Genomic DNA, 15,706 nt, shown 5'->3' on the forward strand with positions numbered 1-15,706 from the left:
TATGAGTCAAAATCAATTCCAACCTTGTAGCTTTGAGTTTGGACTCGTTTTCTGTCGGGAAGTATTTTGGGTCGGCTGCACGAAGTCGAAAATGATGTATATTTCGGTTCTGACCATCACACAACTCTGCAACTCTCGCATGTACAGCACAAAGTGCTAAGAAGTGAAAGTAATGCTCTTTGAATGTTATCATAAGCTCCTTATATCTTTGTTGAGTTGCTTTTCTCTACTTATGACACCTACGAGACTGTGTGGTGCAGATTTAAGCCTGTCTACTCGTACTGGGGTCGTTCTCTGACGACTGCACCTGAGTTGGTCAAAGGGAAGGCGTATTACAAATGAGAAACGTTCCATCTGTTGTTCATTTCGCGTCAGGCGTACACGCAAAATACATGAAGCCAAAATTGTTTTTCTATCTTAATATCCCATGCCCTTACCTCTGCCTAAAAATCTCCACTAATAGATAATTGCCATGATAACTCTTATATCTATCTACGCGTGTAATCGTGTGATTACTACTTGTGTGTTACGGGGAGAGAGTTTTACACAGCTTCGCCACTGAACTGTGTGGTATATCTATATTCCTCTGTGTGTAAACATATAGAACACACAGCCTAGCCTGAGCCAGGTATATATGTGTATTTTTGTGTGTGCGACTGTGTTTTCTCAGCTGAGACGGCACAGGTAAATGAAACCCTAATCAAGGCTATTTCATTAACGACATATTATTTATCTATGTTTATTATACTTTGGCGCTGTCTCCCGCGTTAGCGAGGTAGCGCAAGGAAACAGACGAAAGAATGGCCCAACCCATCCACTTACACATGTATATACATACACGTCCACACACGCACATATACATACCTATACATCTCAACGTATACATATATATACACACAGAGACATATACATATATACACATGTACATAATTCATACTGTCTGCCCTTACTCATTCCCGTCGCCACCCTGCCACACATGAAATGACAACCCCCTCCACCCGCATGTGCGCGAGGTAGCACTGGGAAAAGACAACAAAGGCCACATTCGTTTACACTTAGTCTCTAGCTGTCATGTATAATGACTGAGCTAGGATATTTCATCAACCAAACCTTTAGGGATGGATGAAGAGCTGGGTTGACTGTGGACAGACAGTCGCAACCAGGATTCGAACCTCTGCGCTCGATCATGGGCGGCCCCCGAATGCGTCGCAGTCAGGAACGCTAATCGCTACGACACGAAAGGTCCACGGTATAAAAGTGAAGTTGTCTATTTTGGCCTCTGCAACGCCTCTAAGTTATATCTAGATACAGCGCCTTTGTTTGTTTCTGTATTTGTAGGTTTATGTAAATGAAATTTTGCAAATCCTGACACTTTATTCGTGTTCGTGTGAATCTATTACTCTTTACAGAATTTGAAAATTTCTGCAAACACTAAAGTTGCTCAAGAACATTTTACAGACATCTTCACCTACTTGGATTCTAGAAGTGCTAGATTGCTGGATTTCATGAACAGTTCATAATATAAGAATCACTATATCTTCAATTAATTCAATACATCTTCAAAACCTGCGTCTGACTTTATGACAAAAGAAGTGTCTGATGACAGATGTGACAACTTTCACCTAACATTCAACAGACCTTCAATGTACTCTATCCGTCTCTCCTTTGCCTGCTTGACACATTTTCATTTGTTCCCCCTCAATGACACTCTCATTTAATAATCCTTTCACTAATCACTTCCTCACAGACAATTTTCTATCATTTCGAAAGTTTGCCGATGCTCACTCATCCCCATCTCTCATTTGCCCTCTTTTTCAGCCCCTGCACCTTGCTCATATACATTTCCAAATCATCACACTCTTTCCCTACAGGCATCACGCATACACATTTGTTTTTTACGAGAAACTCAACTTCCTCATTCCGTTTATTATCAAGCTGTCCGTCTAGATATTCCTGCGATCTATATCATTGAAATTTTCTTTTCCGCTTCACTCTAAGACAGTTAAATTATTCTATATCAAGATGCAAGATTTACGACCATATAGCAGCTAGGCATGGCTAGTATAATAGGGGAACAATATTCAAATCTATAACATCAATAAATTACCCAGTCAATTTGATTAACATTTTCTATCTATAGACCTGAAGTTAAACAATGCTGATAACCAATTTACAAAAGTTTGTGAGCTGATAGACCGCGTAACGTTTTCATGTGTACCTGAAGTTCCATTTTCTTTTCATTTAGCTTGTGCCTCAGACTAATATACATACGCTGATTATAGGTAATTAATCTAAACATACAGACAATAAGCTAATCTCAATAAGGTAATAAGTAGCATACTACGTATTTCGTAGTGAAGACATATGTCCCTATTCATGAAATACATTATTTCCAGTTTTCTGTTGTCTTCTGAAAATGAATCACTGTTGAAGCCTTGCTAAAGGCTATACGAGGCGAGGACACTGTCTAAACTTTGTGAAAAGCTATTATTATGAAGTTCAACACCACTCATATCGATGGCTGTCGTGTTGATGTCGGGGTTATGTGCGGTCATGGAACTAGCATCAGGATTGGTGTAGCATCAATAGATGCCAGAGTTTCGTGTGGTTCAGTGAATCAGCGCCAGGATGGGTGAAGCATCGACACAAGAGTTGGATGGGATTCGAAACACCGAAGCGGGTTCACGTGGCGCCGGTGAGGATTGTGGTTCCATCTGGTCTAAGAGGCGAGAGATCCAGGACTGTGAATTACATGTACATATATTTACTACTTTACCCACATGTAAACAATTATTTCGCAGGACAAACAAACAACAACTAAACAAGAATAAAGGCATATAAACAATTATGTAAATCTAAAACGTGCACATCAGCCTTAAAAATTTGTGGGAGCCTTAGATGATGCAATCCTAAAGTTTCGTGAGCGAAATTAAGCGTTCGAGACATTGTAAGTGAACTCGTCTATCTTGGTCGTTCATTAAGAAAACCTCACACGTAGCTGAGCACATAGAGAGGACACGAGCCTTAAATGTATATAATCCAATATTGCTTTAATTGGTTATTCCAGTGGCTACTTATTACTGTATGAAACAGATTTATTTGTGACATAAATTGCCACAAAAAAAAAAAGTTATCTTGCAGCCTCTCATTTAGAAAACGCTGGGCCAAAATGGCTCAGCAGATCTTATCTTGTTAATCTGTTGGGGCAAATTGGCTAAGCATATTAAGTTAATCTCTTAGTAATAGATCCTATATAAAGAGCTACAAGTTTGTGTGTATAATGGTTCGTACAGAAATATTTATCTACGTCTTTGATGAAAATATTTATCGACGTCTTTGACGATCCTTTGAAGTAAAATACCTTAAGCCGAGAGGGATTTAATTTCGAAATTTCTCCGAAACCCGCACGAGAACTGGATCTATTTCTCTGATGATTCATACGCAATTTCCCAACGAGAACAAGGTGTATTTCTCTAATAGTTCATACGCAAAGTTCCCAGCGAGATCTAGGTGTATTCTTTTTACAGCTCATACGCAAAGTTCCTAGCGAGAGCAAGGTCTATTTTTTTCACAGTTCATACACAAAGTTCCCAGCGAGAACTAGGAGTATTTCTTTTACAGTTCATACGCAAAGTTCCCAACGAGAGCAAGGTCTATTTCTTTTACAGTTCATACGCAAAGTTCCCAACGAGAGCAAGGTCTATTTCTTTCACAGTTCATACATAAAAGTTCCGTACGAGAACAAGGCTTATTTCTCTTACAGTTCATACGCAAAGTTCCATGCGAGAACACGATAAGCTACAAATTACAATTCACTGCAACTCCAGAAAAGTTCCCGAAATGTACCAGAAAAGTTCCCGAAATGTAAAGAGCACAATCTATTCATATCATTCACACTCTTTGTTCGTCTGTTTCTTCTAGAGCGTAAAAAAATTCTACAAATCATACAAGAACCTTAGATATTTTGGTCGACTGAATAAATCCAATACGTATCTATAATCTTTGATGTTATCCACTACGAACATAGTGGGGCACAATAGACTCATTGGAAATACTAGTTAACTCACAAAGACAAAGCATTGTGTACTCACACTGTCCCTGCGTGGATCAGGCAGTTGTCTGTGATGGCTTCAGAATATATTGGCTCACATACTCACACAGAAACACCACCATCCCAAACATGGCACCTGCAACGTGTGTAAAGATGTAGAACAAAACGCAATAAACATAACATGAACAATTAATGCATCTTAAACTCAGTTATTTTGGAGAATAAAGATAAATGGCTGGATTTCCAATTATCTTTACTAATGTCACTCATGATTCAAGATGAAATCGCTTCATTATCGTCAAAGCATTTGAAGAAGACATCATCTTTTTTAAAGAAAAAAAAAATGTTCCCTAACAGATGGGACTTAGAATAAACTAGAGACTCATTTTCAACCATTGAAAAGGGGAGTTAATAACAGCATCTCATGCAATATCTCTTACCGGAGTTAAGATTTGTGCTTTTTGAAATAGAGGCAATGTATATAACAGACTCTGACGAATATCTTGTGTGGTGAGAGCAACACAGTGTTGCGTTATTAATCGTTCTTAGAGAAACAAGTTCGTGAACATTACGATGAGATGGCACATGCAAATTAATGCCCTATTCATGGCCATTTCATCAACGTTAAATATATATATATATATATATATATATATATATATATATATATACACACCATAGCCTAACCTAGGTACCCATTTTATCGACAAACCCTTTGGGAAGGATGAACAGCTGGGTTGACTTTGGACCGACTGCCGCAACCAGGATCCGAACCTATCCGCTTAACCCCGGGTGGCCCGTGAATGCATCACGGTCAGCGACGCTAACCGCTACACCACGAAGGCCCATAATTCCCTCTGAATACAGACCTTTACCGTCATTCAAGACATCATATTCCTATGCTCAAAATGACTCTAGCGGGAAATCTCTTTGTCGAGGACGCAATTCCCGATCTATCACAGTCACTTGTAAATATAGTTTTCTTAATAACTCTCAAGTAATCAATTAAGATTCGCCATCACATCAAAATCTCCATGTTCTGTTGTCCCAGTCATATATAAGATAAGTGAAGCAAGTTCCCATGTTCTGTTGTCCCAGTCATATACAAGATAAGTGAAGCAAGTTCATCTGTGATTAACAAAGAGACGAGGATGCTTTTGAGGTTAACTGACCTCCAAGGAGAAAATAGAGAGGACCTGTGAATGCTTTCATGTCGAGTGGCTGGATGCCCTCCCTGCCGTCCAGGCTGGGGTGACGCAGACAGTGGGAGGAGTTGGTCAGCTCGTCCTTCAACCACTTGTTCCACAACCCTGACTCCAGCAGCACCCGCAACCTTCACGAGGGGAGAGAGGTGGTATATGTGAAGTGGTATTCAATCACACACGAAATTAGATTAAAAACAATTGAATCCAAAGACTGTCAATGTCATTTTGAGAAAAAGGTTCCAAATCCGAAAATAGTGATATGAAGTAAAGAATAAGAAGAATGTTAAAGCCGTTGAAGCAGCTCACATAAACTTAAGGGAAAGATACATCACGATCATGAGCCTTACAGATAATTAGCCTTGGCGAGGTATGTGGAGTTCTTACTAAAGGCCAGACTCATGATAGCGTTGCTCATCACCTTCTCTCGTGTGCCGTACAAGTGACACTGACCAGTGGTGCTGTAGAAAAATTGAAGTGAATGATTAGCTACATACATACATATATACATACGTACATACATATATACATATAAACATATAAACATAAATGAATATATGTCATTTTAATCCTTGCGTGTTCTTACTAGTGTCCTTTTATATTTAAAAGAAAGTCATTTAGAAGTAATTGTAACAGAGTCACTCAATCACTTCGTCAGATATCGAGACCCAGTGAGCGTTCTGAGTACAAATGTCCAAAGCTATATCGAAGTCCAAGAAGAATTTCGAGTCCAAAAGACTACAGGTATCGAGCTTCGAGGAGCTGTTGGTGTACAAGTGACATTTCAGTACCTGTAATCCAGGTCCATAGCCTTCCAAATGGTGAGCACGGAACAGAAGGCGGCGAACTTCCCGTCACTAATGTCCTGGAGACTCCACATGCAATCTTGGATGTCAGCGCCTCTCCCTCTGTACGCCTGCTGGTGCGTCTCATCCTCAGAATCCTTGTGGCGTAAAGGTACGAAATGCAGACTCACTTCCGTATGACTTGAGATTATTTGAAACCTCGTGTGTGTGTGTGTGTGTGTGTGTGTGTGTGTGTGTGTGTGTGTGTGTGATTACTATTTGACAGCCATTTGTGTGCTACTGGGAGAGGATTTTACACTAGTGCTGCCCCGCCTCATAATCTTGAGTATATATATAACATGTCTTTATGTCAATGCATCTATGCATACAAACACCAGTACGAGCCAGGTACCCCAAGGTGAGGATGAACACCTAGGTTGGGTGTAGGCAGACTGAAACGCCCATGCAGGTCCGACCCCGGGCAAGCCCGTGATGACTCATGGTCAGTAACGCTAACCCCTACACCATGGAGACCTTTGTGTGTGTGTGTGTGTGTGTGTGTGTGTGTAACGAAAAGTGAATGCAATTCTACCAAAAGAAAACGTATACTTCGTTCAATCAGTTACCCTTAGATAAGGCAATAGTGCTGATCCGGATTGTATGTGCCAGGGAAGAGCAGACTGGGAGACCAGGTCGGGCAAAGAATCAATGGTGATCACAACTCGAGGGAGAGTGAGCATGGCGGTGAGGATCCCGCTGTAGGAGGTCATGAAGACCAAGGAGGCCAGGAGCCAGGTGGTCACTATGAGGCGCCCTCCGTCCTCCTTCGGCAGCCACTCAGAGCCTGTGGGAGGGATGAAGCAGTAAACACCGACCAGTGACGCTAGACCGAGAAACGAATGTCAACAAATACGATGCTACCGGCTACTGGCGCGTATCGCCGCTGACGCTCACTTTTACCAACGCACGTTCGACACCAGCAAAACATCCCCCGCTACCGATGTTGCCTTATGCAATGGATAATACTGCAAAGTTTCGACTGGTAACATAAGTTATGTAACTTCCATACACTAGACTAAGTAGTCTCTTATCAAGCCTGTGTACAAAATATATGTAAATTCATTGTTGGCTAAGAAGTACATATTCAGAGCGAAATTTATCATATCAATGACAATAGATTAAATGAAAGCGTTCATCCTGACGAGAGAACAGGATAGAGACGCTGACAAATGCCCCAGGAAGGCCTTTGTCATTCCTGAGATCCAATACCACATTATAGATCTCCGTTGGCTTCTACACGTCTGGCAGACACAACCTCTCCTCACATGTGTCGCCCTTGGGTCAAGCACGTCGTAGAAATATTGGAGCGAGTAACAAGAACTGATAATCCAGTTAAGTTAATCTCTCGTGGAATATCGTCACTCAGTGTCAGAACAGGATCGGATCGGTCGGAGGTAAGAGAACTAGTCCCCAGGGATGATATTGGACAATCAGGATAAATGGGGTGGGACAGAACAACTTAAAGGATCAGAGAATGTTATCTGTGGCTCTGAGGGAAACTATTACCGAGAAATGAGAAGGATGAATGTCATAGAAAGCCAAGGGTTAGGGCATTGAGCGCAGTGCTGGCAAGAGGTGAAAAGGGATTCGAATCTGGGGGATCGAAATCTACGCAGCGTAGTAAGGTTTAAGACCTTATTAAGCATGTAACTATATGTAGAAAGTGTCCTTGATATTCTCCTTACCGTCGACTATTGGCCATCTGAGATAGTGATTAAGGACTCCATAAATACATGACTTATGAAACTCATAACAAGTCGACACTGACCTTAGCTTACGTTGATTCGAACTGGTTGAGCAGGTTTTGAGCAGCTCGACCCACACGTCTTTGTTCATAAATCCCCTTGTTATCCGAACCATCAAAGTCTACGTTAGGCTACTGCTATTGTGTATGACAGATTGCGTGAGGCTTCTTGATTATATTCAGTTCGTTAAAGCGACAAAATGCCAGCAATATCGTCCTCCATCACCGGTGTACGCTGGCCTAGTCACGGCTGGCAGCGTCCTCTTCGGGAACTTGGCGTCTATAGAGACAAGGCGAATACGTTCTGATTATGCTATTGTTTTAAGATATTTACATACTACCTGCACTTTGTAACATGTGATCGTCTTCTGCCACCAGATACTAGAAGACTTTCCGCCGAGTCTAGGACGCATGTAGAGCATTTCTTGGCCATCGATGGAATTTATTACCCACTTTTGAGAAGCCGAATCATTATATCGTCCCTTCTCTTCAGTAACATAACCAAAAAGCCTTTGATATATGTAACTTTCATATGTATGACCATTCCTATGAGTCCACGGGGAAAATGAAACACGAAAAGTTCCCAAGTGCACTTTCGTGTAATAATCACATCATCAGGGGAGACACAAGAGAGAAATATAACAGTCAGTTGATATATATCGAAGAGACGAAGCTAGGACGCCATTTGGTAAAACGTCTCTTCGATGTATATCAACTGACTGTTATTTTCTCTCTTGTGTCTCCCCTGATGATGTGATTATTACACGAAAGTGCACTTGGGAACTTTTCGTGTTTCATTTTCCCCGTGGACTCATAGGAATATCTTGATCACGCGCAAAATTGTGATCCTCTCCAACATGTATGACCATATGTAAATACTAGTCAAACTAAGAATGGAAAATATACAGCTTCTCTTGTCTCCAGGACTTACCTTCCTGGCTGAGGGTGAGCAGGACCCAAGTGCTGGCTTTGGAGACAATGTTCCTCGTGATGACTCGAAATATCTTTCCTTCAGCCCACACCACACACGCCATAGCAGTCCCCACACTCAGTAAGCTGGCCAGGATTAAGAGCCATACCTATCGAGTACAACTCGTCTCAAAATGGGAATGATGATCACTTTGTACAAACTGGCAATAAGAACTGAATGACAAGGTGTTACATGACGTCATGCGGTGCTTCATATACATAGCATGATATACAGACTGGCTGGGAACAGTGGCCAAGGAAAACGGTATATGTACAGTGCATGATACATAATCTTGCCACAGTGGCCAAGAAACACAGTGTATACATAGTGCATGATACATAATCTTGCCACAGTGGCCAAGAAACACAGTGTATACATAGTGCATGATACATAATCGGGCACAGCCCACAATGAAAACAATGTGTGATTCATTATTCGGGCATAGCGCGAAATACAGACTATGTATAGTGAATGACTCATATATATATACACGACACACTCAGCACACGTTAAGAGGCCCGGTAGACTACCATCTCCAGTACCTGGGCAGCGAAGGGCTTGAGGAAGCCGGAGACATCGCTCTCTAGCCTGGGTCTGGGAGTGAGGATAGCGAAGCTCTCGTGCACCAGAGGGATGGAGAAGTCACACACGCTGGATCTCTGCGGGGTCATGGCGAAGGGTCCCAGCGCTATCTCCGCTTCCTGGTCAACGTGTGATGTGATACATTGACGCACAGAGAATATGCCAGGTGTGGTGACAGAGATAGAATATCCTAAGTGTGGTGACACACAGAGACAGAATATCCTAAGTGTGATGACAGACAGAGACAGAATATCCCAAGTGTGATGACAGAGATAGAATATCCCAAGTGTGGTGACAGACAGAGACAGAATATCCCAAGTGTGATGACAGAGATAGAATATCCCAAGTGTGGTGACAGACAGAGACAGAATATCCCAAGTGTGATGAAAGACAGAGAGGCAGAATATCCCAAGACTTGCCCATCAACACACAAGTGTAATATCTTGTTCAGTAATCAGTGGACATCACAGAGCACGGGTGGCTACACAGTCCAGTGACTTAAGTTCGTGGTATAAGTCACTCGCACATGTCCTAGTTAAGTCATACGCCCTCCGAACATAGGTCAAGTGTTCTGGAGAACACAGAATCTGCCACTCTGTGGTAGACTCTTCACACACACACACACACACACACACACACACACACACACACACACACATACACACACAGATAAACCAACTCTATTTCACACAGCAGTCATGGGCCATTTGCCCTCCATCAACTGAAATGGCTTCAGCCTTCTGAACAATGCACTAGACTTGCCCATCTCTACGTCCCCTGTTATCATAAACTCTGGAGTGGGACATTGGTACATGACTTCACATCAAAGCCTAACAACACCCAGACACATCAGAATACAAGTTTCATAACACCTCCCTATATTGTGATGGTACCTGGCACCGAGTACTGATTTAATGTTATACATAACCTTAATATGAACAAGGTCGTATTGGCAAGTTCTGACGACTGGCCATTGGAGAACCAACTCACAATTTTCGTAGACTACAAGTGTATGTGTTGAGGATCTTTTTTTCTGACTGTGAAGTGACTTAATCTCTCACAGACGAGGAGCTACCTCACCTTTTGACACTAGTAACAAATGATGGTCGTTTCTCGTCCACCATCTGCGCTTCCTTACACGCAGGGTAATGTTGATGCCTTGGGGTAGCCTCTTGTGCGCCATTGGCAAATGGGATGTATTTTTTTTTGCCCATTAAGAAACATGATTCTAAGTCTTTGTATGACCGTCGATACGTGGATAACACACTCCTTGAACTTAGATGTCAAACACACATTTCTAAACCATCAAACCACCTAATGATGATCCTAATGATGATATTCGTGTCTGAACAGGACAGTGATAGTTAACTACCCATTCTGGGTATCTTGATTGATCATTAATACTTCATTATCTTCTCCGGCAATTAGGAACCTAAGTTTACATAAGCTTAATTACCAAGTTTCCCCACATTTATTCTAGAGGCCTAAGAGAAATCTTATAATTCTAGTCACCTGGGCTTTTGAGATGTGTTCTAACGTTATAGCACTTCATTCTGAACTACGGGTTTTGAAACCCTTCCTACTGTTCAATGAATTCAGTGCAAATTGCTTTATCACACACACACACACACACACACACACACACACACACACACACACTTTGGTAAACAGCTTCCTTAATTACGTTACCAGAAACAGCAAATACCTGTGGTTGAAAGAGTTACCATATGATAAATCTATGACCTCTTCAGCCACAGCAACATCTTACTAAAAGAGAGAGGCGACCAAAGTGATCTGTAATCCTTATCCCCGGTGAGAGATCAGTGTCGGATACCATTCAAGTGGGTTTACAGGCACCTGTAGCTTCCAATACACATTGCCACTGATGCAATGGAGTTTATATAAGCCAAATCAGAAACCTCGTCATCTTTAAACATTTCATCCCCACTCATACGTGGATGACGCTAACCATCCAATACAAATGAGTTTGATTTCAGTTATCGCCACTGGATCCATCAATATGAAGGCTTTCGATCATGTCTATTCGACCGTTCGTGGAAAATCCTCTTTACCGACGAACGAAGCATCCTTAAACCTCTCGTGTATATAGCGCAAATAGTGTTAATCCTCTTTAGTCATGTGTTAAAGCGAGTTTGTATGTCGCATGAGGGTATTATCATCGCGTCTATTACCCCCACTGTCACTCTTTGATGTTTACATGGAGTCTACGTGTAGATATGTGTTCTATCTAGCATTGTATTCTAACATGTTTCTATATGTTTATTGATACCTTTCATTGCCTACATACTACGTCATTTCTTGTACGTTCACTGAATGCTTACGTCATATATGATTTTGTTGAATAGATAGCTTTATGATAGAGGAAGCAAGCTCGGATATATATATATATATATATATATATATATATATATATATATATATATATATATATATATATATATGTATATATATATATATATACACGAATAGAGTGCATATGAATGCACGCAGTTGAGAGACCACTCAATGCCCTACAACAGCAAGGATTCGAACCCCGCTCCATTTGCGGAGCGGTCAGCATTCCCAGCTACCACGCACATGGAGCTGGGTTCGAATCCTTACGTTGAAGGGCATTATGTGATCATATATATATACATATATATATATATATATATATATATATATATATATATATATATATATATATATATATATATATATATATATATAATGTAGATAGATAGATAGATAGATAAATAGATGTAGATAGACAGATAGACAGATAGATCGAAAGATAGATAGATAGATAGATAGATACTGCTGACTATACATGGATGGTGAGCGCTTGCGTGTCATGCAGCATGACTAACCTTCCTTTGTATGTGGCCGATCATGCCCGTCCACGAACCATTGCCCCGCATGATGCCCCAGCCGCGGTCTGGCGGGCTGAACAACTCGTACCTTGAGGGCACGCGGGAGATAACACAGATAAGGTCAGAACTGAGGATCTCTCTCTCTCTCTCTATCTATCTATCTATCTATCTATCTATCTATATATATATATATATATATATATATATATATATATATATATATATATACACACATATTACACTTGATCGCCGTGTCCCGCCTCAGCGAGGTAACGCCAGGAAACAGAACGAACGAAGACCCATCTACCCATATACACACACACACACGCCCATACATTTATATATATCGACATTTGCATACAAATACACCGCCATATACACATATATACATGTACATATTCATACTCGCTTGCCTGTATATATATATATATATATATATATATATATATATATATATATATATATATATATATATATATATATACATATATATATTCCTGAGTGCACGGGGAAAATGAAACACGATAAGTTCCCAAGTGCACTTTCGTGTCATAATCACATCATCAGGGGAGACACAAGAGAGAAATATAACAGTCAGTTGATATATATCGAAGAGACGAAGCTAGGACGCCATTTGGTAAACATGTGATTGTAGTGGGATGGCCTTGATTAAGGCCTCAGCTGCCAGCGCCGTCCCACCTAACTAACCCACTCACAAAAATATCACCCTTCAAACTGAGCATGAAGGACCCTTGTCTTTCTCAGACTAGCTCCGTAATCCACAGGCAAAAATGACAGACTCAGTTCCCACCACACACCGTAGGCAAGCAAGCAGGAATAATGGAGACGTGAGGGGCTGATATCCACACAAATGACGCCTGGCCAACCAGCGTCTAGGCCCCGGGCACCACACATACACCTAGGTACGACAGACGGTGATAACTGGTGCCAGAGCTCAGCTGCTGAGGCGAAAACCTTGGGCCAATAACTCCTCTTGACTCTGTCTCCACTCACAATAGAGCCACACAAGGCAAATTTTCCGTAAAGCTTCTTCGAGGCCTACGCATTCGTAACCCTGAATTCGTGGATGATGAAATGAGACGTATTTACGAAATACGATCATCAAGTATCCTAAGGACTCCTTTGATAAATCCTTAAGGTTTGGCCAGAAAGACATCCTATAGGACAGAACCAGAGGAACCCTTCGGAAGAAGGAAAAGTTTAAATAAAAAGAGACATCAAAATCGAATAGCTTCTTTTAGACATTTAATTACATTGCAGCTTTCAAATTTCTATAGCACGAAATTTTCGAATGAAAAAGTTCTCCTTTCAACTCACGGGACTATGTACGTCAAGAAAGTGATGTAATAAAAAAAAGTTATATATTGAAGAAGCAGGAAGGGACTCTGAGTCCAGGTATAAGACCCGCGTTAATATACTGTTCATTCTGATGTGGAATATAGCATTCTGTTTGTACACGTCGACTTCTCAACCCATGAAAAAAAAAGAATCTAAAATTGAAATATAGCACAATGAAACATTTTCTATACTTGACATAATAATGAAAAAAATATCTCAGAGAACTTCCTAAAGCACAAAGATATTCATCAAATACGAAGCAAATAATCATATGAATCTTTATATACTTCATTATAACCTTTAATGACCCCCTCAACACCATTTCAACCCCAGATTCACATCCATCATGAAAAATAGTAATTAAACAGATCGCTAATTGCATCATTATTAATCATGATTTATGTGACAGAGTAAACATAAGATCGTCATTCACTTGACAGTCTTGTCCTGACGTGTTCCCTGATTCGATGACGTGTTCACAGGGGACACAACCTATGCTTTGGATTACCATGTTCTCTGGGTAGCGTCTGGCTTCTTGTGTATGTGTCCCACATACATTTCCCTTTTCTTCGTATCAATTTTTTACCGAATGGTGTCCTAGCTACGTCTCTATGTTGTATATCAACTTACTGTTATATTTCTTGTATCTTCCCTGATGATGTGATTATTACATAAAAGTGCACTTGGGAACTTACTGAGTTTCATTTCCTCGTAAACTCATAGGAATGAATATATATATATATATATATATATATATATATCTATATATATATATATATATAGATAGATAGATAGATAGATAGAGAGATAGATGAGAGAGAGAGAGAGAGAGAGAGAGAGAGAGAGAGAGAGAGAGAGAGAGAGAGAGAGAGAGAGAGAGAGAGAGCGTTAATGAGATGGCTTTGATTGGGCCATTCAGTTCCCCCCTGACTCTACCCATTAACTCCACCTTCACCCACGCCACCTTCTACCACCACTCAGACTGTGGCTATCCCAACATACCACTTAGTGCACAGCTACACTTACTCAAACTCCATGTAGCGCCTGAGTACGTCTAACAGCTCCATTAAGGGCCCTGTCAGCCTCCTCTCTCCGTTATCCATGATCTCCCATTTTCCGAACGGCATCCACTGGTGGGTAAAATAAGATGAGTGAATGGGGTGTTAAGACTCCCTCCATGAAATGAGTAATTCTCATAGAAAATGGTACGGTGGGTCGTATATATATATATATATATATATATATATATATATATATATATATATATATATATATATATATATATATATATATATATCACTGAGTGAATCTATAAGACATGGGTTATATATATAGACTCTTCCACCTACTTGTTTATACCTTAAATATACTTCCATCTAATACTTTCGTTCCCAAAACTCTTCCTATATTTCTAATATACTATCACACAATGTCACTGGATTTTGTACCGTTCTTGGATCGAATAGATAATGCCTACCGATTGCTCGTTATGCCATAAATCATCAATAGACTTCAGTTAAGCATAATGGCAAAAGGGATTATTCTTATTCACCCTCAGCATCAGATGGAAACTGACCTACGAACATGCAATGACACTGACCACTGACCTCGTCCCCCGTTACCATGATGAAAGGTTTCTCAACAGCCATGGTTGATGGTCGGGTTTGAGAGCTGGGTCTCTTCTCTCTCTCTCTCTCTCTCTCTCTCTCTCTCTCTCTCTCTCTCTCTCTCTCTCTCTCTCTCTCTCTCTCTCTCCTCTACAGCCCCCCCGCCTGCTGCTGCTGCTGGGCCACACCAGAAAATCTCAGGAGTCTTAGGATGGACGTGAAGGCGAGCCAGAGACAGACTGAAATGAAGGAAGAGAGAGCCAGGATGGACACTATATACGCGAGGGAATGGCACATGTCTTCGACATTACACACGTTAATATCTTGGTGTCAACATTCGTTAAAATCAAAGGATCTTGTTCTTACTGAGTTGTATACGTGTGCCTTGAAAGACTGTAAAATAAAAGATTAATGCCAGAAAAAAAGATTATATTCTAGTAATCTTTGACCTCTAAATCAAGCTGTAAATGGAC

At 40.7% G+C, this 15,706-nt stretch overlaps 1 protein-coding gene across 1 annotated transcript; it reads right to left on the reverse strand.

The window, feature by feature from the left end:
- Window positions 1-1,364: 1,364 nt before the first annotated feature.
- On the reverse strand, window positions 1,365-15,466 carry LOC139748042 (glutamate receptor ionotropic, delta-2-like). The gene is made up of 11 exons (XM_071660606.1): window positions 15,234-15,466; window positions 14,653-14,756; window positions 12,265-12,355; window positions 9,355-9,513; window positions 8,774-8,921; window positions 6,665-6,882; window positions 6,045-6,196; window positions 5,604-5,714; window positions 5,224-5,384; window positions 4,092-4,187; window positions 1,365-2,741 (listed from the first exon to the last, which is right to left on the reverse strand). The coding sequence occupies exons 1-10, from the start codon at window positions 15,273-15,275 to the stop codon at window positions 4,108-4,110; spliced, it is 1,266 nt and encodes a 421-aa protein (XP_071516707.1). The 5' UTR covers window positions 15,276-15,466; the 3' UTR covers window positions 1,365-2,741; window positions 4,092-4,107.
- Window positions 15,467-15,706: the final 240 nt, after the last annotated feature.

This window comes from Panulirus ornatus, chromosome 72, assembly GCF_036320965.1.
Source record: "Panulirus ornatus isolate Po-2019 chromosome 72, ASM3632096v1, whole genome shotgun sequence".
Lineage (NCBI taxonomy): Eukaryota > Metazoa > Arthropoda > Malacostraca > Decapoda > Palinuridae > Panulirus > Panulirus ornatus.

Bases quoted from the DNA above. Each gene is read 5' to 3' on its own strand.
- LOC139748042 (XM_071660606.1), bottom strand. From the start codon at position 15,275: ATGGCTGTTGAGAAACCTTTCATCATGGTAACGGGGGACGAG. The intron at 8,922-9,354 runs GTACTGGAGATG...TGTACTCGATAG, and splicing joins TCAAGCCCTTCGCTGCCCAG to GTATGGCTCTTAATCCTGGC. The intron at 4,188-5,223 runs GTCAGTTAACCT...CACACGTTGCAG, and splicing joins TCTCTATTTTCTCCTTGGAG to GTGCCATGTTTGGGATGGTG.